Source organism: Chlorocebus sabaeus, chromosome 29 (assembly GCF_047675955.1).
Source record: "Chlorocebus sabaeus isolate Y175 chromosome 29, mChlSab1.0.hap1, whole genome shotgun sequence".
In the NCBI taxonomy this organism is placed as follows: domain Eukaryota; kingdom Metazoa; phylum Chordata; class Mammalia; order Primates; family Cercopithecidae; genus Chlorocebus; species Chlorocebus sabaeus.
The window spans coordinates 15,082,854-15,110,845 of NC_132932.1; the positions used below are offsets into that span (position 1 = coordinate 15,082,854).

General features: G+C 41.9%; 1 protein-coding gene across 6 annotated transcripts in view; it reads right to left on the reverse strand.

Moving 5' to 3' along the window:
- SV2B (synaptic vesicle glycoprotein 2B) overlaps window positions 1–27,992 on the reverse strand; it is a 182,367-nt gene that overhangs the window by 53,480 nt on the left and 100,895 nt on the right. For all 6 annotated transcript variants that reach the window (XM_073012991.1, XM_073012989.1, XM_007990475.3 and 3 more), the window contains one exon: window positions 14,122–14,954. In XM_073012991.1, the coding sequence (XP_072869092.1) occupies window positions 14,122–14,572 (451 nt within the window). In that variant the 5' untranslated portion in view covers window positions 14,573–14,954. The remainder of the gene's footprint in view (window positions 1–14,121; window positions 14,955–27,992) is intronic.

The following is a 27,992-nucleotide window of genomic DNA, read 5'->3' on the forward strand; positions in this document are numbered from 1 at the left end:
TGAGTGGCAATACACAAGAAATTCAAGGACTGAGCACTGAGACATTCCAACATTTAAAGGCCAGGAAGATGAAGAGAGACCAGTGATGGAGAACAAGAAGGAGCAGCCAATGGGCAGCTGGAAAACGATGAGACAGAGGTAGCTTAGATGTCCAATAAAGAAAGTGCATCAAGAAGGAGACAGTGGTCAACAGTTGCAGTTGCTGTGAATAGGTGAATAAGCTGAGGATGAGAGCTGACTGCTGAACTGAGCAAGTGAGGCCAGGAGTGATCTAGACAAGAACAGGTTTCTGAAGAGGGGAGGATTAACTCCTGCTTAAAGATGCAACATCCTCACTCATTCATCCTACTGAAAGAGGGTTCAAGTGAGAAGGGGAAGTGAGGAACTGGGTTCAGTGAATTTTACCAGAAAGGGAATAGAAAAGACATATGTGGGATCAAGACTGAAGAAATGTGTGGTGTGCTGGTGGGAATGATTCCATAGAGAGAAAAATATTGATGAAGAGAAGTTGCAAAATGATGAGGACAAGATTGCAAAAGTGATGTTCTGGGGAGGTGAGAGGGGATGGGATACAGGGAGACCAGTGAGCCTTACAGCTCCTCCACAGTTACAAGAATACGGGGTCAGCACAGACGCAGCGAGGAAGGTAAGTGTGATAGCAGGAGCTGTGGAAGTTCTTCTCTGGTTGCTTCTGTTGTTCTAAGTTCAGGAGGAACTGAGTTTATTAATCTGAGAGTGAAGATGAGGAAGAGATGCTGGAAATTGGAAAATAGTAGATAAGACACAAAATAACTATCAAGGAAAGAGTGAAGGGATGAGGGAAATGAAGGATGATGGCTGGCAGCACAGAGGATCCTCTGGAGGCTCTGGCTCATGAATTTAGTGAGGCCAGTGGGCAACATTGTATGTTCTGTGTTCCTGACCACCCATATGCAGCAACGGGGTTTAGGGACAGACGGAAGAAAAGTTGGATGCAACCAGGGGTGGGGAACACAGCAGAGTAAGAGAGGTGCAATGAAGCTGGTGACGTGCACGGGAAGTGACTGTGATTATGGACATGGACATTAAGCTCAGTGAGGAATGTGGTAAGAACAAGGGGGTAATAAGAGATTAAAAGGCTAAAGATTGGAGAGGACTTTAAGGAAATGACAGACCAGGATAATGGAAATCACTTATTAAAATCTCCAAGGACAGTAACAGAAATACGGTTGGAATATGACAGTGATAAACCTGGAACTAAAATTCTCCAGGAATGAGAACACATGGCCCAGGGGTCAGTGGATGACTGCAACCGGAATGTGTGGTAAGTGATAGTCTCTGATGACAAGAGATTCGAATATGAGATCTTTTAGTGAGGAGAGAGGGAGAATGGCCTGGAAATGTCCAGGGGGAGCAAGAAAGAGCAATGGTACAAGAGTGGAGGCTGTAATGGGGCAAAGAGCTAATTTTTGCATCTAAGGCTGCAGGACTAATTAACATCCTCAGAGGAAAAGGGGGAAACATAGGGGAATGGAGGCATGTACAGTGCCATAGGGGAATGCAAATGTGGGTGGTAAGGGGTGTCCTGGCAGACATGAACCTCTCATGGTGATTGACATACGGGGATAAAGAGCATAATGAAATTAGTCCTGATCTTGGTGGCAAGGCTGGTAGTACTGGGGAGAAAAAATGCTGGGAAGCCTACCAAGAATACATTGAATTCTAGAATCTTCTTACTCCTGGCAGTGGAAAAATGGAAGTCAGAGAGAGCCATCTAGTTTTTTGTTGTTTTGGGTTTTTTTTGGCTTTTTCTTTACTAAAATGTTGGTTCCATGACGGGACAGGAGGGACTTACACCTCTTGTTCATCAGTAAACAAGCCCGTGAGTAAGTTGACTCTTTAAGGAGCTATTGAATAAAGTGAAAAATTAAAAATATACAAATACAAGCTCATATTTACTGGATCCTAACTGTGTGCCAGGACTGTGATGAGTCCTTTATGTGCTTTATCTTATTTAATCCTCACAATGCTTCTGAAGGCAGGTACTAATATATTTTAATCTCAGATTAAGAAACCAAGGTTAGGGAGGTTAAGTGACTTGTGTAAGATGATAGGGTTAGTGATGTAGCCAAGATATGAAGTCAAACAGCCTACCTTTAAAAACCTTATGCCTGTGATAGACTCTGCTGGTCATGTTCCCAACAGCCTTTTTCCCTCTTCTTCCTTGCTAAGGGAACCCTGACTTTTGTTCATGTATTAAATGTGTTCAGAGAGATTGCCTCCCAAGACACACTCAACTCTAGGGGATCAATCATAGTTAATTTAAGATGGTCATCTTCATCCACTTCTTCTTGCCAGTGATTAATCTAGGCAAGCCATAAGACTTGGTGGACACCTGCCAGATGATTGGAAAGTCATTATTGGGGGACATAGAGCTTAGAGCTATGGTGGCCATCTTGTGACCTCAAGGGAACATAAAGAGAATCGCAGACATGCCAACCTCCTGCCCTGACATCAGTGAGTCATCGAACCAACTCTGGTACCACCTATTTTGAAAATTCTTGGTCAATAAATAATGAGTATCTTCATGATTCAAAGCTATTGTTACCAGAAGCCAAATGCACCCTATATACATGCTGCCTCCTAAAAAAGAAACCATACTAATGAAAGATGATCTGATTGGTTTAAATAATCATCACTTACGAGCAAACAGCAAGACAACTTGGCAGAGGGGAAAGAATTCTGTGCCAATAGTCAGGAGTCCCAGATTCTGATCTGAGAGTACGTGACCTTGACCAAGTCACTGTCTCCTTGGGGCTCAGTTTCTTCAACTCAGAAACGAAGGGCATGCTAGGAGGTCTCCTTCCTTTCTTTCGCTTCTAATATTAAATGGTACTATAATTTTGTAATTCATGCCTTATACCTTATCATCTGTTATCATGTCTCCTTTCCAGGACAAGACTTCCCTTTCTAGGACCCACAGAGAGGTGAGGCAGAGAGAACAAGGCAAGGACAAAACTTCTTTGGACTATTTTCTGCACATCCCCAGCAGAGATTGATGAATGCCTCTGAGTCAGCAAAATCTCCAGTGGTGAAATAGAAAGCGTACACTCCGCACATTCAGGCAGCCCAGGCCAGCCCACACGGAGAAGAGGATGTTCACATCCAGCCTGTTCAGTGGACCCCATGGGGCATGTCAAAGGCTATTACATTTCCAGGACCTTCTATCACACCCCCTTTCTTCCATCCCTGCTAATATTTGTGACTTTCCAGCTTTCTTCTCTGAAATTAAAATAAATCCTTTGCAAAGTGAAATCAGTTCATCTGAGCTAGTGCTGGTTAAGATTTACAAAATAAAGAGGAAGTTTACACCCACCGGCCTCAAAGAGTCATTTTAGCCGGCAGTCATTAGCTCCACCAAGGACCCTAGTGTTCTCTGTCTGATAGCGTTGCTGGTGGAAAGGATGCGGGAAATTCTTTGTGCTCTGTTGCTCTGCTCCATACTCAGTGACGGATCATCTCTTGGGCCCCTGACACAAAGGATGGCAATGTCACCACTCAGCTCTCTGGCAGCCTATTCTAGGCTGACAGTCTAGCCTCAGGGATCACTGCAGACCCCTGCAGTTTCCCCTTCCAGTGAAATCAGCACCCAGCCTTTTACACCCGCTAGCTAGGACACAAACAACATCCCTCTCTCACCTACGGAGATGGGCTGGTACTGACTCCAGCACCCTGAGAGAGGCCAATGCCTACTTCACACTTGCATCTTATTGAAGTCATGCATTTTGCATAAAAGTTGTTTAAGGTTTTATGTGTAATGCATACCTGGAAACGTCTTCCAGGGATGGGACAGCAAGGTAAAGGAGAAGCAACAGACTTTGAAGTCAGATATAACTGGACTTTTCAAATCCTAGATCTGTCACTGACTAGTTTCTACAAGTTACTTTACCCTCTTAGAGTCTAGGTTTTCTCATCTGTTAAACAGTGAAAATGATGTTTGCCTTGCAGGTCATTATAAAGGTTAGAAATGGTATAAGATAAGATACCTAGTACAAAATGGATGCAAAGAAAGAGCTTATCAAATTGTAGCTCTTGGTAGTGGTGGTAGTGGTATAATTATTATAATTTGCTTTTAAATTAGTAAAAAAGTAACACGGTATACAAGACAGTGTGAAATAATTGATTTATTCATATCAATTTATTTTGCTTTCTATGAAGAAGTCTGTATGGGAGAAAATAAGCCTTTCAACTTCATTAATATAAAGGAACCCATAGTGACAATGAGTGGCAACACGGGATAGGAAAATCACATTAGGAACTGGAGTCCAGCACTCATCCTTTAAGGTCTCTGAGCAACACTGCCCTCATTGCATAAATACAGACTATCACTCTGCTCATCTCACAGAGTCATTTAAAGATCAAATAGGAGTGATTAGGAAAACCACTGAAAATCTATAAAGCACTGTACAAGATTTTTTAACGCAGTTCCATTTTTCCATGCTACCCAAGATATGTGCAAATATTCCAAACATCATCACAAATACATGAAGGAAGCCACGCGGGGATAGTTCCTACTTTTTATATAGTATGATAAGCAAAAACCCTGACATCTCAGCAGCTCCTACTCATACACAGCCTTTGCATAAACTACCTGGTTCTCTACTCTGGCTGCACAATAGTATCACTAGGGAGCTATTAAAAAATGCATATGCCCATGACTCATCCATAGACATTCTGGCTTAATTATTCTAGAGCAAAGTCTGTAGTTTTTGTCAGCAGCTCCTCAGGTGACTCTATTGGGCAGTCAGGATTAAGGACATTAATCTAGTGCAGTGGTTGTCAACTGGAAGTGATTTTGCCCCCCAGGGGACATTTAGTAATATCTGGAGACATTTTCGGTTGTCACAGCTAGGAACAGGGTGCTACAGGCATCTGGTGAGTAGAGGCCAGGGATGCTGCTAAGCATCCTACAACGCAAAGGATAGCCCCTCAGAACATGGAATTGACCGGCCCAACATGTCAATAGAGCATGACTGAGAGGAGCCACACAGAGGACTCATTCTAAAGAAAGTCAGTAACTGACCATAGTGCACAAAAATAGCTCAGCAAAATTTCTGGTCTCACATGCTCTCCAGAACCTTGTCATTTCCTCCATTAGAAGATGGAGTCTATTTCTTCTCTTCTTGAAATTGAATTGGTCTTTATTACTATCTCAACAAATAGAATTCAAGGAAATAACATGCTTGACTTCTGAGGCAAAGTCACGAAAGGCTTCTGCTTGTCTTTCTCTCTCAAGATCTCTTTCCAAGATCTGCCCCTTTGGAAACCCTAAGCCAACAGGTTAAAAAACAATCCAGCTACCCTGGAGCTGCCATGTTAGAAAGATCACATTTAGAGATCATATGGAGATGGAGAGAGATGTTCAAAAGAAGCCCCAGCCATCTGTGTCTTCCAGTCTGGGTACCAGATATTTGTGTGTGTGAGCCCTCCGATGATTCTAGCCCCCACCTTCCAGCTGCCCCAGGCAATGTCAAGTTGGACAGGGGCCAGGTGTCTGCCCAGACTGCAGATTTATAAGCAAAGTAAATGGCATGGTGGTTTTGGTTCTATGGGGAATATATGTGTGTTTGCTTGTTTGATATCCAATAATAGATAACCAGAATAAACTCTCTCATGATTCTATAAAAGATCCATCTCTAAACCCTCTTCATTGGGCCACCAAGGTCAAGGTCAAAAGCTTATATATACTTGTACAGGGAATGAGCTTTATATGTTTCCAGCCCACACCCATCTCTGCAACTTCCACCTCCATTCTCAGTAAATATGCCAGTTTACTTAAGAATTCCTCCCATTCATTTCTGTTGTGCTTTCTGTGGTCTGGAAGATCATATTTTCCAACATGTGGGTCAAGGATCTTATGAGTCTCTTTTATTCTTGGTGAAGTTTTCCATTGTGGGAGCAAATATAAGTATAAATATAAGTGAATCAATATAAATAAATAAATAACATATTTTAATTCTGATAATTAGCAAATTGGTAGTTACTAAACATCTTTCATTTACCAGGTCTTCCAGAAGGGTGCACTTAACTATGGAGGAAAATCAACTCATTAAAGTCTTTGAAGGTGACATTGCCAAGGGAGATATTCTGCAGGCAAAGTGAACGGAATGTCCTGAGACATCCTTGCTCTAATCAATATTGAAACAACTGAGAAGTTAAAACATCAGGTTTTGCCATTGGATCGGGGAGCAAGATGAGTACTGACTAAGAATCTACTGTGTTCAGATCCTGAGAAGAGTAGTTAAAGCAGAGAGCAGGGATAATTTCATTTAATTTTCCCAGCATCCTTGGGAGCTAAGAACCATCCTCTACTGCCCTGTCTTTTCTCTCTCTTTCTGTCTCTCTCTCCCCCTCTCTTTCTCTGCTTCTCCCTCTCTTTCCAGACATTGCTCTTTATTCCCAATAAAACTAAAATCTACACAAGCTCCACATATCTTTGATTCGATCTTGATCAAAATCCAAGTAATAACTCAGAAACCGTAAGTTTTAACAAGGAGTTAATAATTTAAAGTTGTTGACACAGGTGCTTTCGTAATGGGTAGTAGGCTCTCTCCTTTGATGTTGGAATAAGCTGAAAGGCATAAAAAAAATAGCAGCAGACAAGTGGGGAAAGCGTCACCTTCAAAGCTAAATCCACACTGAATCTGTATCTCACATGATAAAATGAGTGCTTTGTGTGCAAGATGTTCTCTTCGAGAGATTCTTTTTTTAACTCCAGTGGTTTAATTGTGAAATTGCTCTTAATCTTGAGAGTACAGAGCTTGCTTTTCAGTTGGCTGGTTAGGTGGTTGGTTGGTTGATTGTAGAAAAATTTATTTCTAGTCATTGTGTGTTAGTTACAGAAAAGTGAATTTCCTCATAAGCTTTGTAATAGTCAACCCTCTGACTACGAAGTCACTGACTGTATTATAATAAACCCAACCTGCTGTGTAAAAATGTAAATCTCTTGACGTTAAGAAGGGTTTTCTTCCTTGCATAAATTGTACAAGAAAATGGGTGGGTCCTGACGAGAATCAGCAAGTCTTGCAAGGCAACTGCCTCAGGAGAGGCACTTACAGCCTCCTCAGTCACTGCAGAGTTCATCTTCTCTGAATGGGGGCAGAGAGGTTGCTTATATTGGCAAAAAAGACTCCTCAGAATTTAGGGGCTCAGTGTTCCCAGTTTCCTCAGTCTTCCCGCACATCCCCATGCTGACTTTCAGGATCTCATTCCTTCCCAGTCAATGTTCTCACTTTAACAGAAGACACCCTGCAAGGCTGGGAATTCAATTTTCACTGTAATTCAGCCACTCACAGAATGAGATTCTGGGTTTGGTTTTCAGCAATCTCAGGAGATAAGGATCTCTTTCAAGGGAAACACAGAAGCTTTCATATCCTTTATGCAGCATTTGAGCTGGAAATTTGAATCCTTGGGCTCATCCATTTGTTTCCCTACTCTGTCCTGTAACATTAGTGCTACCAGCCAAAGTCATTATACTCATTCGTTTGACAAAAACGTTGGAAGGTATCATGTACTTGGTCACCCAGATTCTTGCCTATTATAAGTATTTGATTAGATGTATCTAGTGATATTTTATGTATCTTCATTGCCACATCACAACATGGACTATCAGTGCTCTCTTTACTCCTAGAAATAGAGTCAAAAGGTTCTTTAACATGGAATCAACATAAGTGCCCGTCAACATGGAGATTGGACAAAGAAAAGGTGTATATACATATACACCATGGAATACCACACAGCCATAAAACAGAATGAAATCATGTTCCTTGCAGCAACATGGATGCAATTGGAGGCCATAATCCTAAGTGAATTAATGCAGGAGTAGAAAACCAAATACTGCATGTTCTCACTTATAAGTGAGAACTAAATGTTGGGTATTCGTGGACATACAGATGGGAATAATAGGCACTGGGGACTACTGGAGAGGAGAAAGGACTGAAAAACAGTTAGGTTCTTTGCTCACTACCTGGGCAATGGGATCCTTTATATCACAAACCTCAGCATCATACAATATATCTACATAACAAACCTGCACATGTACCCACGGAATCTAAAATACAAGTTGAAATTAAATTTTAAATGTGAAAAATTCGAAAGGACCTACTGCTATAACAACATATCATGCTCAAAAATGTTTATTTTTGAAATCTTTAAATCTAATCAGATTAGAAAGACAATTCCAGAAACTCCAGAGCCAATGCAGAAAACTCATCCTCAAAATTCTGCTCCTCTAGAAGCACTCTCAGTACCAAAATCACTGGGACAGAGTGATCATCCTAAACCACAGGCCCCATCCTATCACCTCCTTCCTCAAAGGCACATTTCATAGCTCCCCATTAAACAGTTCTCCACTGCCAGTGGAATCAACTCCACACTCCTAAACACGGCAATCGCGTATGCCTGCTAAGGGAGCCCTTCATTTTAAGTTTATTCTATTTCTTCTGAGCTTTTTTTTTTTTTTCCACAAAAGCATCAAGTAATCAGTCTATCCTGAAGAATTACATGATCTAAACAGTATAAATAAGAAAACTGATATAAATCCAACACAGAAAGAAATACATGGACATTCCCAGTGGTGGATTTCACCATCATGAGTAAGTAGGTATTTACTGAGGACATATTTTGTGCCAGACAAGTGACCCGCCCCCCTCCACACCACCTCCTTCTGAGACACAGAGTGGCTCCTCTTTTCAAGAACTGACAATGAATTTAGGCCTAAACAAAACATGGCTCATAAATCAAATATTCTGCCCTGATGCTCGGCTAGAACTGCATGTAAAACAATCACGGGATAATCCTTCATGACAGCAGAGTAATATATCTATCTCTGAGCTGCCATGAAAATTCAGCTCACAATTTATTCTAATGAATCTGCCCCATCTGACATTGCTCTGTGTCCTCCGTGCGGCTGGCACAGACACCATGCCCCACGGGTCAACTGTTAGGTTCTAAATCACTTTCTGAAAGGTATAACTCCCAGAGTCTTTTCACTGCAGATGGCAAGAAACTAACAGCCAATAAAATACACAAGTCGCTGGATCCTTCCAAGAAATCAAAACTCTGCAGGCAAAACATAGAACTCTTGCCTGAAAGGGAAGCTCACATTCATAGGCATGAAGGTAAGGAATAGCCCACAATTCCAGGTTGAGGTGCTTATTTGCAATTATGAAAAATTGGTGACGATTTATTAAATGCAGGCAGAAAAGCATGGAGTTGGTTTGTCTTATGTATCGCCAATATTGTCATCCTATATGTTGGTGCAAAAATAATTATGGTTTTTGCCATTTCAAAGTAACTCCAGGGAGACAAGGCTCTCACATTCAAAAAATGAATTATCTTTAAATCTAATCAGATTAGAAAGACAATTCCAGAAACTCCAGAGCCAATTCAGAAAACTCATCCTCAAAATTCTGCTCCTCTAGAAGCACTCTCAGTACCAAAATCACTGGGGTAGAGTGATCATCCTAAACCACAGGCCCCATCTTATCACCTCCTTCCTCAAAGGCATATTTCGTAGCTCCCCATTAAACAGCTCTCCATTGCTGGTGGGATCAACTCCACACTCCTAAACATGATAATCCGTTGCCAGTGATGTCATTTTTAAGAACCAAATGGCTTACCCTGCCACATAGCCTTGAGCTTCCTAAGTTTAGTCATTTCTTTGGGTGATTTTTCTTTTACATACCCAGAAAATGCATAATTATCACATAAAAGGTTAAAATACATATGGATTCACTCATCAACCACCTAAAATTGTGGAATCTCAGAAGAAAGACTTCAGATTGGCCCAAGGTCACACAATCATTAATAGGGCAATTGCAAAAACAAATCTCCTAATTCTAGAACCACTCCCCCAAGCTCAAGCTCTATCCCTTTACACTGTCTTTGTTTCCTTCCTATCTGAATAAAAGTGATAAGACTGAATATTGCATTGCACGATTATATTGTGGTGTTTGTATTTAACATCTCTGTGTGACCTCCATTTCTGCCATTAGAATAAAACTCATTGAGTGCCAGGACTTTGTCTCCTTGTATTGCTATAAACCAGAGGAGTACCAGGCGTGTGGTAATGTTCAATCATTTTTTAAAAGAATGGATGAAGACTTTAATTAACAAATGAATGCCTTCTCCTTCATTGAGAGTTGAAAGAGACCAACTGCTGGACACTAGGCAGGGTTGAGCCTTCAATGTCAACAACATACTCACAGACCTTTTTCTTCCCCAAGTGAGACAGCTCCAGATGAGGATCCAACAAAACATAATGCTCAAGAGAAGTAAACTTTCATCTTTCTAAACACTCAGAAAAATAGGACAGCAGCACCCAGATATTTTTGTCACCTGGCCAAGGGATATTTATTTTCTGAACTGATTCATTAATTTCCAGGAAAAAAATAACAAAATATCCTATGATTTGACACTTGAATTTGGGAATGGAGATTTCTCTTACTGAATTCCTTTCTTGGGTCATCAAGTAGAAGTCTAGTGTAAAGACATCACTTTCAGAGTTTCTTTTTCTTTTCTTTTCTTTCTTTCTTTCTTTTTTTTTTTTTTTTTTTTAATGAGACGAGTTGTCACTCTCTCACCCAGGCTGGAGCACAGTGGCACAATAATAGCTCACTGCAACCTCCGCCTCTTGGGCGCAAGCAATCCTCCCACCTCAGCCTCTCGAGTAGCTGGAACTACAGGCATGCACCACCATATCTGGCTAATTTCTTTTGTATTTCGTAGACACGGGTTTCACCATGTTTCCCAGGCTGATCTCAAACTCCTGGGATCAAGTGATCCTCCCACCTCGGCCTCCCAAAGCACTGGGATTACAGGCATGAGCCACCACACCCAACCAGAGAGTTTCTTTTTAAAACAGAGAGAGGATGGGGAAAGAGAGATCTGAGTTAGCAGCACTCAAACATAAACAGCCTTTTTACCAGCTGAGGTAGGATAGCTTGACCTTAGAAGTCTATCATTAAAAACATTGGCTGAAAGAAATTTGCAGTCTCACCTGAGAAAATCTGTTCCTGAATCATTATCAAGCAATGAGTTTAGTAATAATAACAACCACAATTAACGATGTTAACTAAGATATCTTGAGCACTGATTAGGTCCAGGTACTGTTTTAGCCATGTTAAATGGATTAACCTCATTTAATTCCCCAAAAAAATCCTATGAAGTAGATACAATTATTATCTCCATTTTGCGAACAAGGAAACCAAGGCACAGAGAAGCCAGGCAACTTTCCCAAAATCACGCTACTAAGAAATGGCACAGCAAGGACTCAAACCCAAGTAAGTGGCTCCACAGCCACACTGCTGCATCATCTCACCGCAGGTATAATTCATTGCAATGCCAGAAGGCAGAATGGCAGAATATAAAGTAACAAGAACTAATCGTTGTTGAGGGGGCACCAAGTGCTGGTTGCTTTACACCTACATTATCTCATTTAGTCCTCACAGCACTGTATTACTGCTCTTATTCTACAGATGGAAACACCAAGAATTAGAGGAGTCATCACTTGCCCAAGGTCACTAGCAAATCGATGACATATAGGACACACCCAGTTGCCTAGAGGTCGGACTCCAGTGCCCACATCATTATCAGCACACCATGCTCCCTTTCTGCTGGAAGCAGTCTGCTGTTCCAAGCAATCTATAAGGTGCTTGATGACACAGACAGTGGCCTGTGCATGGCATGACCTCTCTCCCACAAACCAGGCATGAGAGAAGGGCAGTGTGATGTGGCAGAATGGGCCCAGACTTTTAAGTCAAATAGACCTGGGGTCAAACCCCTGCTTGACACTTACGAGCTATGTGACCTTAGATAAAACTCTCTGAATCTGGGTCTGCATGTTTACACTGAAGGACAAAGATCATCTAGCTGACATGGTGACTCTGAAGGTTCCATGTGACCGTGTGTGGAAATTCTGGCCTCATGAAATCCTCAAATCATCCAGCCCCCTGGATCCATTTAGACATTCATTTTCTTGACCACAAAGAGGGTCCCATGAGTGCACAGGAAGTCCATCTATGCTCAGAGGGTCTGCCTTCTCCTCTTGGGCTGAGTCACAGCATCTTCTGGGCAGACACTAAGAGCAAAATTACAAAAACCTGGACTTCCCAGATTAAGACCATGTTCCCGCAACTCCCAGCATTTGCCCTAAGAGCCAGCAAGGGCTGCAACCATACTGCAGCTCTGTTAATGAGGCTGCTAGGCACCACGGTGCCAGAGAGACCAGCAGGGCATGAAATCATTACCGACATTGCCAATTTTGACTCACAGGGACCCAGGGTTTCAGTTGGGAATACTGCAAAACAAATTAATGTCTTGGAAATGTTTACATCAGTTGGAGATGGTTTTGTTTTGTTTGGGGTTTTTGGTTTTTATCGGTTGTTTGTTGGTTGGTTGGTTGGTTTTGTCCTTTAAAAAAAATCTACTATTTATACTTAAAAGCAGGTAGCAGAATGTTTTAATATGAAAAAGAACTACACTAAAATTATATTAGTGTTTAAAAACTCTAGGTAATATCCTTGCTTCTCAAGCCCTTCCTTCTGTTTGCATATACTCTGTCTCTTTTGGTGCCCTCATGGTTATATCTGACATAGTTCTAATCATTTTAAATGGCCCTTTAGTTAAACACAAATGTGTAAAACCATTTTAAAAAGCCCCCAGGAACAATTCTTTATGCAGATGTTCTTTATTTGATATCTCAGTTTTATTTACAGTGGCCTAATTCAGGGGATTGCAAACTGCAGCCCACAGGCTAAATCTGGCCCACTGACCATTTTTTCGTAAATAAAGTCTAATTGGAACACAGTCACGCCCATTTGTTTACATGTTGTTCAAAGCTGCTATTGTGCTACCGTGGCAGAGTTGAGTGGTTGTGACAGAGACCATCTGGGTCTGCAAAGTCTACAATATCTACTATCTGGGTCTTTACAGAACTGTTTCCTAGCTCTTGCCCTATAGCAAATATTGGGGATGTGAATTGCACCAGGTATTTCATAGAGACTGTACCTACAGTAACTAAATAATTCTCTGTGTTTGTTAATGTCTGTTTGTTCAACTACATGCAAATTATCTGAGAGACAAAAGCTTTTTTCTTCCCAGGTCCTGAGCACAGGGTCTAGCATAAGGTAAATCAATAAAAAATATTTGTTGAATGAAGGAGCTGAATTGCTAGATCAATTTTGAGCTCTTTAGGGTCACAAGCATGTCCTGGTCTTGAATGAGAACTTGACTCATAGTTAGTTCTCAATAACTGCATGTTTGCTGCACAATTAATTCCATGGACTCTAAGTTTAGAGGCTAGATATGTTTTGCAGGACATTTGGTGACTGAAGACAAATGCTTGTCCATATGATGATGAATCTTTTCTACATCACACCATTTGTGCATATCCTCTCTCTAATTTCACAAATCCTCTCTGCCTCAGCCTGATGCTGATGCTTGGCTCTGATGATGCTGATCTCTTAATTGATTTGCAAAGCTGTTCCTCTATCCTGCAGAATCCATCTGTGCTTCACAGCATGGTTCCGAACAGCCTGCAGGGACTCCACTGGTGTGCTCAAGTCCACCATTCATCCCCAGGGTATGTGGGCATTCAGCCTACTAACATTTATGTACATGAGAAACCAGGAACAGACACCATCAGATTCTGGAAAGACACAGAGAGAAGGACCAAGTGGAAGACACCAGCCAGAGGTCTCTTCCCAAATGTATTTGTCATTTGGACATGGAAGAAGGTTTAATTTGCCACTCCCACATTTGCCACTCCCAAAATGTATTTGTCATTTGGACATCGAAGAAGCTTTAATAAGAAGAAAGAAATCTGACTCTCAAGGAGGCAACAAGATCTGGAAAGCAAACTAAGAGCTCAGAAGTCAGATAGACCTCAATAGAAATCTAAGCTCCAAGACTTATTAGCTGTGCAAACTTAAGCCAATCAATTGATTTCTCTAAGATAAAAATTCCTTTACAGCAAAATGGGTACATTGTGATATATTTAAAGTGCCTAATAGTGACAGATACTACATAAATTTTACTTCTCCTTCCCTTTCATTGGAGGGATCTTTGGAAATTTCCACTTACCTAGCATTCCTTTTTTGGAACTGGACAGACACATGTCCTTCTCTGCACTGGGCAGGGCAAAACTCACCACGAACACTTCCACTCCATCGGCCATCAGGGCCAAACCTAAGACGAAAAAGAGGATCCACTGGAAGCGGCCATGGCCACACTCATCCATGATGGTCTCGTACTGGTGGGCCAACTGCTCCTCATCTTCCAGCCTCTCAGCCATCAGGTCTGTCTGGCCCCGAAGGCTGTCCATTCTGGAGGGCGCCATCTTGGCCTGCTTGGCCTTGACATCATCTGGGTGAGGGATACCCTGGTACTCGCCCTCATAGATCTCGTCTTCCTCATCATGACCTTCGGTGACATCACTCTGTGCATCTTCTTCTGGGTTGGACTCATTGCCACGGTAATAGCCATCACTGGGGGCATAGCCCCCATAGTTGTCCTGATACTTGTAGTCATCCATTCCTTGGTTCTGCGACTGCTTGGTTGCCACTTGAGCTATATCCCTCGCTCTGTGGTAGAGGTTTGGGCTATTTCAATAACCATCATTCATTATGTAGTTCAAATGTGAAATATGTTCATGTGACTTCTTAGGTGAAAGTCACACTCGTTTTCTCCCCCCTTTATCTCTCAAATCAACCAGATTTGTGCGAAGACAACCTAAATATCCTTTTGCACTCGATATCTATTGGAAGTCTGGAAAGTTTCAAGCTCTGGTCTCCTTTAGAGACTCAGAAGCGTTGTGTTGGGAAGTGTTGATTAGAAATGGATCTAGCTGCTTTTCTTGACAGGGACTTGGCAGACTGCGTGCTGGCCTGGTTTGTCCTGCCACCGAAGGTTATGCCCTGAGAACAGAGAGAAGGGATAGAGAAGAATGTTACAAAAGGTTGAAATTCTAACAAAATACTCTCAGAATTAAGCCAATATATTCGGTAATGCCAATGCCTCACGTGTAAGGTGGGGAAAATCTTGATCAGAGATTCAAATTTCTATCAACTGAGTGAGGATTGAGTCAGTGAGGCTGGAGGCTAAGGGAGAAGGAACCATGGTCAGAGAGGCCCTTTGAAGCTCTAACTGACCCATGAAAGAGGTCAAATCTTATGCAAGTTAGGAGAAATACCTAATGTAAATGTCACGTTAATGGGTGCGGCGAACCAACATGGCACATGTATACATATGTAACAAACCTGCATGTTGTGCACATGTACCCTAGAACTTAAAGAACAATAATAATAAAATTTAAAAAATAAAAATCTTATGCAAGAATGGAATATAAAGTGGTCAAGGGATTTTCACTCTAAGATAATTTTGTGTTATGGATTTTCTATTAGAACTTATCAAGCCTTTGGCAATAGTGGAGGTTATTAGAGCTCAGTTTCTGCTATGAAAATGCCACCTTTTCTAACTTTGTCATGAAGTGGCTGTACAATTTAACATCTAGAAATGTATGGCAAAAAAAAAAAAAATAGGTGGAAACATTTTTCTTGAGTCCCAGCTTACTTTTGAGACTCAGCATTGTGGTTCAAAGACCACTCTGTCCTCACATGAGGCTTAAACAGGCAGCAACAGGGGGCTGAGGATACAGCCAGATGACCGGGGTCTGAAACTCAATTCTGCTGCACAATGGACCATGCGACCACGCACGCATCTTTCCGAGCCCCAATTTTCTCACATATAAAATGGGATAACAATAGTACTTATTCAAAAGGTTAAAGTGCTTAGAATAGCGCCTGGTCTGCACAGGTAAATACTATTTAAGCCTCGACATGAGTGCTGCTTTTTTCTTTTTTTTTTTTTTCCTAGTTCCATTTCTGGACACCAGGAGGCAATGTTGTCTAGAGTCAAGATCTCATCCTATATCCCAGTTCCAGTCAGAGTCCCTCTGTTGACTCCTTTGCCCAGTGGATTCTCATTGTGCCTAGAATCTCGGGTTTCACAAGGCTTGGGGCCACCATTTATTGTGGCCTACTGTGTGCCAGAGAGTGTGCTAAGTGTATCACATCTCTTATCCATAATTCTCACAACAGCAAAGAAAGAAAGAAAAAAAATCTGTATCTTCATTTGAGAGATAATCAAACTGTCTCAGAGTGGGTTAGTAACACGATCAAGGTCACAGCACTAGGACCAAGTCACTGGTCCCAAAGCCAACTCTTTCCTCATGCTTCTCAAATGCTATCCCCAGGGACCGTCACATTAAATCACCTGGGGAGCTTTAAAAATACAGATTCCCACAGTGTAATGAAGAAGGGCTGGTTCAAGCTCAGAAATCCAAATTTGCACACAGCTCTCTCCAAGTGGCTCTGAGGCCCCACCTCACTGAGTCAGGTGAGTGGAGTCAGGTGAGTGGAGTTAGCCCCCCTCAGGACTAGGCGTCAGCCCCTCCTACACCCCCTACCCCACCCCAGTGCTCCCAGCTGCTAGACCCTTGATAGGGATGATGCTCGGACCTCCATACATTGAGGCTGCCAGAGACTTATGCCCCAGGTCAAACCACCTGCCGACAGTCCAGACCCCATCAACCTTTACAGGCCTCCCTGTCACACCTGAAATCCACTGTCCTTTTAGCATGCTCAGCAGATGTCACTTCACAAAGGATTGGACACACTTGTCCTCACCATGGCTACTTGACTCCTCCCTTTGCCCACAGACCATCCCTGGGCCGTCTGCCCCACACCTGCTTCCTGGCCCTCCTGGTCTTCAGCCCTTGACAGACTCCAGCACTGAAACCCATCTGACTCAGATAACACAACGCATTTCCTTCTGAGAGGATGGAAACCAATGGTTCTCAAACATTGCAGGGTGAAGCACCACTCGGAACATGGGCAGATCAACAGAAATGCCAATTCCAGGACCCCTCCCTGAAAGACACTGAATCTGCAGGATGGGGGCAGGGCCTTGAAATCTGCATTTTCCACAAACAACACCGGAAATCCAGGACTGCCAAAGAAGCCAGCAACAAGTACTTACTAAGAAATGATTCACACTCTACTCTTTCTGATTTTTCACCATCTCCAGTAAATAAATTTCTATTAGACCATGTTGGCTTGAATCATGTCAGATTAATATTCTAAATCTGTTTTTATTACATCTATTTAGGGACCACCAGAGGAATATAAGTCACATGTAAACAGCAGGAGAGTTTGCAGAGTGCTATAAAAACAGGGAAAGAACACCAATTGACTGAGACCTGGTGTGTTATTTCCATCCCGGGGGCCCTATAACAACGTCGTGAACTAGAAGTGATAGACTTACAATTCCAAAAGTACTTGTGGGACTCACCACTCAGGACAACGGTTCTGGGAGTTGCTTTGCAGAAAGAAGAGGATCTTCATCAAAACTAACTCCACTCACCTGATCCAGTTAAAAGAACTGCTGTGAATGTCAAGTGCAGTGGAAGGAAGGGGAATCACTGTCCAGTGATTTTTCATTTCTATTTCATTTAAGAAATACAACTATTAATCATTTTCAATGGTACTGGCTGAATTGTGACTCTATAGCATGAAGGTATGTTGAAATTCTGACTGCTGGTACCTCAAAATGTGATCTTATTTGGAAATAGAGTCTTTACAGAGGTGATCAAGTTAAGATGAGATCATTCGGATGGGTCCTAATCCAATATGACTGGTGTCTTTACAAAAGGACACAGAGACAGACATGCTCAAAAGGAAGACAATGTGAAGACCCAAGACAAATGCCATCTACAAGCCTAAGGCTTCCCAACCTGCAACAGATTCTCTCTCACAGCTCTCAGAAGGAATCAACCGTGTTGACACCCTGATTCTGAACATCTAAGCTCCAGAGTTATGAAACAAATAAATTTCGGTGGTTCAAACCATCCAATCGGTAGTATTTTTATGACAGACCCAGGAAACTAATACATTCAACAAGTCTAGTGTTTATCAAATAACAAAATCAAACAGCTATGATAAAACCACCACAAGTGCAACTGCACTGAGTACTGAGGTGAGCATTTTATAAGCAATACCTCATTTATTCTTACAGCCAATAGTAAAACAAGATTATTCTCTCCATTTCATAGATTAAGAAACTGAGGACTAAGAAGATTGAAGAATGTGCCCAAATTAACACAGAGAATCAATATCGGGCTTGGATTTGAAATCCACGTTCAAACAGAATATTAGGGATGATGATACAAAGTGAAAGAAACGAAGATGCCAGGAACATAAGTCAAGGTCACACGCTGAGTCGCTGGTAGAGCTCATATTGACATTGAGCTTCCACCTCTTTGGTTAGGGTTTGCTCACCCATCCTCAACAAACATGTCCTGGGATCTTGATGCTGAAGCATTACAGGAACTGTGACATGACTTGATCCCCATTCTCAGAAGATTTACCCCTCATGAGAGAGTTAGATTAAAACAACACAAAGCATCATGCAGTAATAAAAATTACAATCTCGATTATTAATAATAGTATCTTCCATTTATTGAATACTTGCCTTGAGGCTTTGTGCCAGCTACTGTTCTAAGTTTACCATGTGCTTTACATCTTTTAACCTGCACAAGAACTGTGTGAGGTGGGACTATTATTGTGCCCATTTTACAGAAAATAAGACTGAGACTGAAGAACTTAGATAGATGACACAGAGTCACAGACATTTGTTCTCCAAGGGGTTCCAAAGAAGGGAGGTGTCCTATGGGTCGGGATCTGATGAAATAGTATCCTAGAGGTAGTGGGGATGTCCAAGGGCAGGAAAGGGCTCAGAGAAACAAACAATGGAGAGGAAGGCATGGCAGGCTGGAGGACAAGGCTACACAGAGGCATGGAGGTAGGATGGCTTTGCTTGTCTTGGCAGCAATGAAGAGGCCAGGTGGCCTACAGCAGTTGATCCAAGAGTGGGAGGTTATGGGAGATATGATGCGGAAGGAAATAGAAGTCAGTGTGAATACACTGCTCAGGGTTTGAAATTTTCTTTGAGAAAAGAGAGCCAGTGAAGGTTGTTAAACTGGACACAGCAGTGCAGTGCAGCAGGGAAGGGCTCTGGAAAGATCCTTCTCATGGGGATGTGCTCCTGGTTTTTAATAAAAATTCTAACAACAATGAAACCAGGTAGAAGCTTTCATGTATGCATGTGTGTGTGTGTGTGTGTGTGTGTGTGAGCGCGCGTGCATGTGCGTGTGTGTGTACATACTTGGTAATGGTCCAGAGGAGAGGTGAGGTCTAGACTAAGGGGGTGGCCATGGGGCTGGAAGGACACAGACACAAGGGGACTCCCACAGGAGAACACATGGTGCATTTCCTATTAGGTGAGGAGGAAAGGCCAAGAGTGACTAGAACAATGATGACCCTAAGGAGCCAAATTCTGGACTGGAAACCTTTCCAGCATCCTATATAATTCCTGTGTAATTAAGATTTTAAAAAATCTTTTTTCAGGCTGATCCACCTTTTCGGTATGATTGTGGGATGTACAACAGAGGTTCTGGTCTCAGAGGGTCCAGGTTCCAATCCGGACTCTGCCACATCTACTACCTGCATGCAAGCTAGTCACTGCTCTGTGCCCCAGTTTCCTCATCTGTAAAATGGTTACAGTCGGGTCATTGTGAGAATTCAGTTGAGATCATCCATGAAGAGTGCTCAGCACAGTGCCTGGCACAGATGTGATCAATTTAAATCTGATCTAATAGCTATTATTGTTGTTGTCATCATAATTATTGTCTGGACATGGGGGCTCACACCTGTAATCCCAGTACTTTAGGAGGCAGAGGTGGGAGGATTGCTTGATTCCAGGAGTTTGAGACCAGCCTGAGCAACATGGTAAAACCCTGTCTCTACAAAAAGCACAAAAAGTCAGCCAGGCGTGGTTGTGCACACCTGTAATCCCAGTTCCTCAGGAGGCAGAGGACGGAAGATCAATTGATCCCAGGAGGTGGAGGTTGCAGTGAGCCAAGATCATGTCACTGCACTGCAACCTGGGTGAAAGAGAGAGACCCCCATCTCAAAAAATAAAATAAATTAATAAAAATGAAAAATGAAATAAAAATTAGGATTATTATCTAAGTATTAGCAATTAAAATGTAGCCAAGTTCTAAGCTTGAGCCCAGCCTCATGCCCCATGAGATTTGGGGCCCATCAGGACTGGGCTAGAAAACCAAGTAGAGAGAAAAACAAACTAACATTGAGTTACTCATAAAAACAACTACTTCCCATGCTGCTAACCTCTTAAGCATCCTCCTTTAACTTTTACATTCTATTAGCCTCCACATCTATGCTATATGACTCAAAATCATTGTGCAGCAAACTCTTGCTTGTTACTAAATATCACAGAGAACAAAGTTAAATATAATATTATAATCAAATGATGTAATGCTTCCCAAAATCTGTTCTGTAGAACATTAGGCCTTTAATATTCTCATTTCAGTGAAAAATAGAATTCCAAGAGCAAGTAAGTTTGGGAAACACAGCATCTTCTATTCACTATTCTCTTTCGGAAATTCACAATGCACATTGCTGTATTAAAGGCCATGAGAAGGCCTGAATAAAAACCTGCTGAACACCACAGTAAGATACCACTACACATCCATTAGAATAGCTCTAATCAACAGACAGACAATAGCAAATGTTGGCTAGGATGTGATGAACTAGAACCCTCAGAAACTGACAGTGGGCATGTAAAATAGCCTTTGGAAAATAGTTTGGCAGTTTCTTAAAATGTCAAACATACATTTACCAAATAATCCAGCAGTTCCATTCTAAGAATCTACCCAAGATAAATAAAAATATATGCCCACACAAAGACTTGGACACAAATGTTAATAGCAATATTATTTATAATTGCCCCAAACTGGAAACAGTGCAAATGTCCACCAGCTGATGAATGGATAAACCAAATGCAGTGCAATGGAATACTGATTAGCAATAAAAAAAGAAACAAATTACTAATACAAACTACAACCTGGGTGAACATTATGTCAAATGAAAGAAGCTAAACACAAAAGACCAGGTGTTGTATGATTTCATTTATATGAAACATCCAGAATAGGCAAATCCATAGACAGAAAGTAGATTGGTCGTTACCCAGCGCAGACAATGGGAAATGAGTGTAAGTAAACTTGAGGGAATTCAGGGGTGTGGGGAGGGTGTTGATGGGAATGTTCTAAAACTGGATTATAGTGATGATTGTACAATTCTATGAATTTACTAAAAATAATCGAATTGAACACTTACAATGAGTGGATTTTATGGTATATAAAATATACCTCAATAAAGCTGCCGTCCCCACCACCCCCTCCAAAAAAAACCTATTTAACCTATTAAAATCAGTATTTCCCACTATCATGGGCTTCTTTTTCATTAGAATCCTCATTGACATCCATGGAATATAGGCTGTTCTAAATAAAGATTTTTTTCCCACTAGAATCTAAGCTCCATTCATCCCAGGATTTTGTCATGTCTTGAGAACCCATTTGGCAAGCATCCTGGAGTCTATCTGCATGAGGGACCAAGAGTTTCCTACTGGAAGACAGAATTACAGAGCACATGCTGGTCATAAGCCCAGTGGATTACTGCTGAAAGGAAGGATAATTCTGAACCTTTTCACCAGGCTCCCTCCAATCTTGATGGTGTATCAAGAGCCCAGAATGTGCCCAGGTGCAGTGGCTCATGCCTGTACTCCCAGCACTTTGGGAGGCCAAGTTGGGTGGATCACCAGAGACCAGAAGTTTGAGACAAGCCTGGGCAACATGGAGAAAGTCCATCTCTAAAAAACTTACAAAAATAAGCTGGATGTGATGGTGCACACCTGTAGTGCCAGCTACTAGGGAGGCTGAGGTGGGGAGGATGGCTTGAGTGGCTTGAACCCGGGAGGCGGAGGTTGCAGTAAGCATACCACTGCACTCCAGCCTGGGCAACAGAGAAAGACCATGTCTCAAAAACAAAGAAAGAAAGAAGAGAGAGAGAGAAAGAGAGAGAGAGAAAGAAAGAGAGAGAGAAAGAGAGAGAGAGAGGAAAGGAAGAAAGAAAGAAAGAAAGAAAGAAAGAAAGAAAGAAAGAAAGAAAGAAAGAAAGAAAGAAAGAAAGAAAGAAAGAAAGAAAGAAAGAAAGAAAGAAAGAAAGAAAGGAAGGCAGCCCGCCCGCCCAAAATGTAGCAACTCTGCTGTGAACAATAACAAAAGATGGTCCCCTTAGCCAAGATACCAGTATCCTCAGGGCCCACCCATGGAGAGCTGAGCACATCTGGTAGTCCTTTTAGCAGGAGTCAGTAGCATCTGTGACTTGAGTTGCAGTCGGCTTTGACAAGAGATTCACCCCAATGAGTCAGGGCAGAAGAAGAAAACGGCAGACATCCCATGCTTAGAAGGACTGGACACCCTTGGGTGCTCCTGGAACTATTTGGCAGGAATTTGGTGGACACTGAGGCATTTTAGGGATAAAGCCCAAGAAAATGTTATTTGAGAACCTTATTGTAATTCTATTTTATACAAAGAAAGAGAAGAGTCAACACACTCAGATGGGTACTAATGAGATGTTCACGTGTTAGCTTTGTGAAAAGGGGTGAGGCTCCAGACACACTGCCCCAAAATTTGGCACCTTGGCATTTGAGAAAACAGCAGAAGCGGGAGGGGCTTTTTTTGGTTTTTTTGAGACAGAGTTTCGCTCACAGCAACCTCCGCCTCCCGGGTTCAAGCCATTCTACTGCCTCAGCCTGCGGGATTGGCTTTCTATCCTTCCCCTTGCCCTTCTCCCCTGAAGCAGATTGTAAAAATGTGTTCTGACTTTCCTCTCAAGTAGGTCATAAAATCTTCATTCCAGCGGTGCCCACCCTATACCTAAAGGAAAAAAATATCCTTATCTCTGAAGACAGAGGGACACAGTGATGAAACTGAGCAGACAGGCCTTGGTAAACTCCCCCGGCTCATTCTCATGAGACCATGCCCTTTTGTCCTCCAATCATACTGCTGCACAACTGTCCAGAACAATAAACAGTTCTTCTGGTTTTTGGGGGAGTCTTCATTTCTGAAGGCTCCCATGTCACATAAAACTCATATTAAATAAGTTTGTATGTTTTTCTCTTGTTAATCTGTCTTTTGTTATAGGGGTCTCAGCCATGATCTTGGCAACAATAAGAACGAATACCTTTTACTTTAGTTCCCATCCTAATTGAGATGGTCATAGCAATAGTGAGTACTAAGCAAGGGCACGTGACTCCATACAACATAGAGTCTGTTGTGTTAGAGAAAATCCACTGGACAACTGGAGAGAGGACCTGAATCATAGTCCCATTCCTGCCATAAAGGCATTGAGGGAGCCTGAATGAAGTCACTCACCTTCTGGGGTTCTCAGCTCCTCGCCTCTCAAGCAAGGGATTGTTCTGGATGATTTCTAAGACCCTGTCTAGCCATCTGACTCAATATTTTCTCATATATCTGTGAAAATGCTTTGAAGTATTTAAGTAATATATAATAACAGAATTATTATTATGTTAGAATATGACAGGATAATGTTTCCTTTGAGTTAACAGCAACATTTACAAACTGATTAGCCATTTGTTTTGGCAATTTGGTGGCTGTTTATTCTTTTTTTATTATTATTATACTTTAAGTTCTAGGGTACATGTGCACAACGTGCAGGTTTGGAACATATGTATAAATGTGCCATGTTGGTGTGCTGCACCCATTAACTCATCATTTACATTAGGTATTTCTCCTAATGCTATCCCCACCCCCACCCCCAAACATTTAGAATTACTCCAAGAGGTCCCATGGCATTGCACACGTATTTCTATTATCATATTATACTGGAATTATTGGTGTCTCTTTGTTTATGTGTCTCTCTCTGCCAGGAGATTGTGGGCAGGTCCAAGATAGATAAAGCACTGAATTTTACTTATCTTTGAGTCACCAGAACCAAACAGAGTCTTGAACATAGAAGATTCTCGAAAAATGTTTGCTCAATGAACACAGTTAATCATTATTCAGGGCCGGGCGCAGTGGCTCACACCTGGAATCCCAGTACTTTGGGATGCTGAGGTGGGCGGATCATTTGAGGTCAGGAGTTCAAAGCCAGCCTGGACAACATGGCGAAACCCCGTCCTCACTAAAAATACAATTCTTAGCCGAGCGTGGTGGCACATGCCTGTAATCCCAGCTATTCAGGATGCTGAGGCAGAAGAATCACTTGAACCCAAGAGGTTGCAGTGAACTGAGATTGTGCCACTGCATTCCAGCCTGGGCAACAAAGTGAGGATCCATCTCAATAAAAAAAAAAAATATATATATATATATATATATAGTTACTCAGTGCCTCGCTAAAGTTGAAAATGGCCTGTGGGACAGAATGTCCCTGCCTTGAGTAAATAGATGAACTGGTTTAATGTTATACTTTACTTTTGTTAAAAAAAAAATAAAAATAAAAATACAAGTTAAATTGCCAGGTGCAGTGGCTAGCACTTTGGGAGGCCGAGGCAGGCAGATCACCTGAGGTCAGAAGTTCGAGACCAGCCTTACCAACAAGGAGAAACCCTGTCACTACTAAAATTACAAAATTAGCCGGGCATGGTGGCACATGCCTGTAATCTCAGCTACTCAGAAGGCTGAGGCAGGATAATCACTTGAACTCGGGAGGTGGAGGTTGCCATGAGTGGAGATTGCACCATTGCACTCCAGCCTGGACAACACAGCAAGACTCTGTCTCAAAAAACAAAAAAAAAAAAAAAAAAAGAAAGAAAATTTACAAGTTAAATTAAAAGTTCAGTTCTTTGGACACACACGGAGCCATTGACTCTCACTTGCCTGTAGTCCTTCTATTTACATCCACAAGTTCCCAGCTAAGATTGCTGGGGGTGCAGTGGTTCTACCAACTGACTGCTTGAGTTACTTGTTATCAACTTTCTGACCATAAAAAATGTTTTAACCACCTGTGATGCTTCCTGAAATACCCTGCTTGATGTTTCTGGGGTAGATTACATCAACCCGTGGGCTGAAAATACCAAGGCTTATTTGGCTGGTATGGGAGACAGTATTCTTTGAGGCTTCCAACAATTACTGCACTTGCCCCACTTACAACAGTGTTGGTTCATGAGTATTATGTTAAGAATACTTCTTTCTTCTAAGCGGAATCATCCATCTATTTTCTATTTTGTTAAAACAGAAAGCTAGTTTTCAAGGTGGGAGAAACAATTGATTATGAAATAAGAACCAAACCCTGCAAATTGTTTTGCTGGAGAAAAACACAAATACTTTAAAGTAATACCAAATACTTCAAAGTAATGTCAGACTTAGTTTGAATTTTCATAATGGTGTTTAGTTTTAAATACAAATGCAGAACAATAATGTATGGAGAAGTCTGTTCATCAAACCATTATTTATTACAACAACCCTTGAAAACAAGCCATATGTCACATAACAAGGGTTAGGTAAATAAAGATTAAGATATTTATACAGCTAAATAAGAAATATGCTTTTGAAGGACTTTTTAAGAAAAACAGAGCAAATGATGACACTACAATGCCAGGTAAAATGGTAGGTAGACCATGTATTTATTGTTGTACTAATAGTATCCATAATGTGATATGAATATGTATTTATACTATGCAAATATTTCTAGGAGGATGATCTGTTAAGATGTTAATGTTTGCCTGTTATCCCCTGAAAAGTGTATTTTCTCTCTCTCTGTTCCTCTGTGTTCCAAAGCCAAGCCCGTATTTGTTTTCCAGTGTGCTCCTCGAACCACCTGCAGAAGAGAATCACCTGGTGCTAGTTAAATGCAGGCGCCCGGCCCCCATTCCAAAACTGCTAAAACAGAAGAAGGACAGAAATCTGCTTTATCTCCAAGTTCCCAAGGTAATTTTTGTCCTCACTCAAAGTCAAGAACCTCTGGCCTAAACTCGTCTTACCCCAGGAAACAGTTTCATTGTGATTCAAGTACAAGGCCAAAGAAGACCTCACCCAAGCCTTCAGATAGTTAATTAGCTCTTTGCAGGAGCTCAGCGGTTAGGGAAGGGGATGAGGGGCTGGTGACTGGACCTGTGGAGATGCCCGACCACGAGGACAAAGACTCCTGGACGAAGGAATGTGAGCTCTCCAGAGGAGATAGAACCTGTCCCTCCTGCAGGCAGCGCTCCGGATGTGGGATAGCTAGAGGATGCCTGCGGGGGGCTGTTTACCCTTCAGCCCTGGGGTCAGCAACAATGGCCCCAGCCTACAGCATGACTAGTAAACAGAATCAAGAATCACTGAGCAGCGTCTCTTGTAGTTTAACCAAAACAGAACTGCTCGGCAGATGGCAGAAGGCTTGCTCCTGAAGGCAGCATTGAGGAGCAGAAAGAACGAGGAGAACCACTGTGGCTATAGCCACAGACTAAGGAGTCAAGCACACCCCCACAACTGTTTGGGGATCACTTAAATAAGTGATCCAGTGGAATGGGGAAGGAAGTCCTACCAAAGACCATTATGGGCAGCTTGCCAATCCTACTTTGATTTGATTGAACAATTATTAATGATATTTCTTGCTGTACAGTGGCTGTTGTAAAGCGAATTCTTGCCCATTGCATTTCTTTACAGATACCAGCTCTGCCACTTGCAAGCTCTATGAACCAGAGCAGGTTTCTGAACCTTAAGCTTCAGTTTCTTCGTGTGTGAAATGAGGAGAATAAGGATTCCTATTCATTGCGTTGTGATGATAATTAAATGTGTTAACATTTTCGAAGCGCTTGGCCCAGTGCCTATCACCAAGAAAGAGCTCAATAAAAATAGCTGTCATTATATAAACACACACACAGATATGCCTTTCTACGTATTCCCTATTCCTGCAGAGATGCACACCACACTCTAAAGGACAACAAGACCCTTAACCTCACTCCACAAGCAGCAAATCTGAGGCCTTCTGGGATGAGACCCTCTGGTTTTTTAGCACCTCCACTCTGCTGGAACGCTGCCCTGAATCCCCATCCCCAGGTTAGGGTCACCACTACCCCACTCCACCAGTCCATGCCAGCTCCCTCCTCTAGAGATCCGGACCCGGTCCACTTCCTAGTAGTCACGAGCTGGTATTTTGTTCCCATATGACTGATTTCCAAGTGAAGTGTTTCCCAGAGTGGAAGATGCTACCTTTCATGGTGTCTGACATGACTTCAAAAGGTGTTTGAACATACCATTCAATGACATTGAATCACATAGAGAAATGGTGATTCCATTTTCAGGGTTCTTACAATCCCTTTCGATTGTCAAGGAAAACGTCTCCTTTTGGGGGCCAGCACAGCTCTACCAATTCCTTGCTAACTTGTTAATTGTCCTTTTTAATGAAATGAAAACAGATTCCGGTTCAGAGGCTTTAAAAGGAACAGCACCTGACTACCGTCAATAACATAACACTGTATTATTTTTACTGTCTTTTCTTTAATAGTAACCCTATATTTATAGGAGTGGTATAGTATCTTCACTAAATGAATGCAGTCAGTTAATAAAAATGACCTGAATTTTTAAAATTAGGTAATTAAGTAAGAGGAGGATAGGAGGTGGTATATGATCTTTGCCAGGCACATGATAAAAATTTTTGAGGATTACAGATGAATGATGGATATGCTGCGAGGTGGAGAGAAAGTAACACTTTCTGAGTTGAGCATGTTAAATTTATCATCTCATTTCAACTTTACAACACTAGGAGATACATACCTTTACCTTTGTATTCCATAGATAACTAAGGCTCAGAGAGGTTAAGTCACTTGCTAAGGTCACACAGCTAGTAAGCACAAGCGTCAGGATTCAAACTCACCTCCTATACCAAACTGCCTCCACTACACCCTTACTGCATCTCCCACTGCCAGATAGGTATCTCACTGGAAAGTAACACCGGCTTGAGGAAAAGTTAAATGTGCCCATGAGTCTATTGGTCCTACTGGGAAGCCAACTTAGAGCCCCTCCCTTCGCA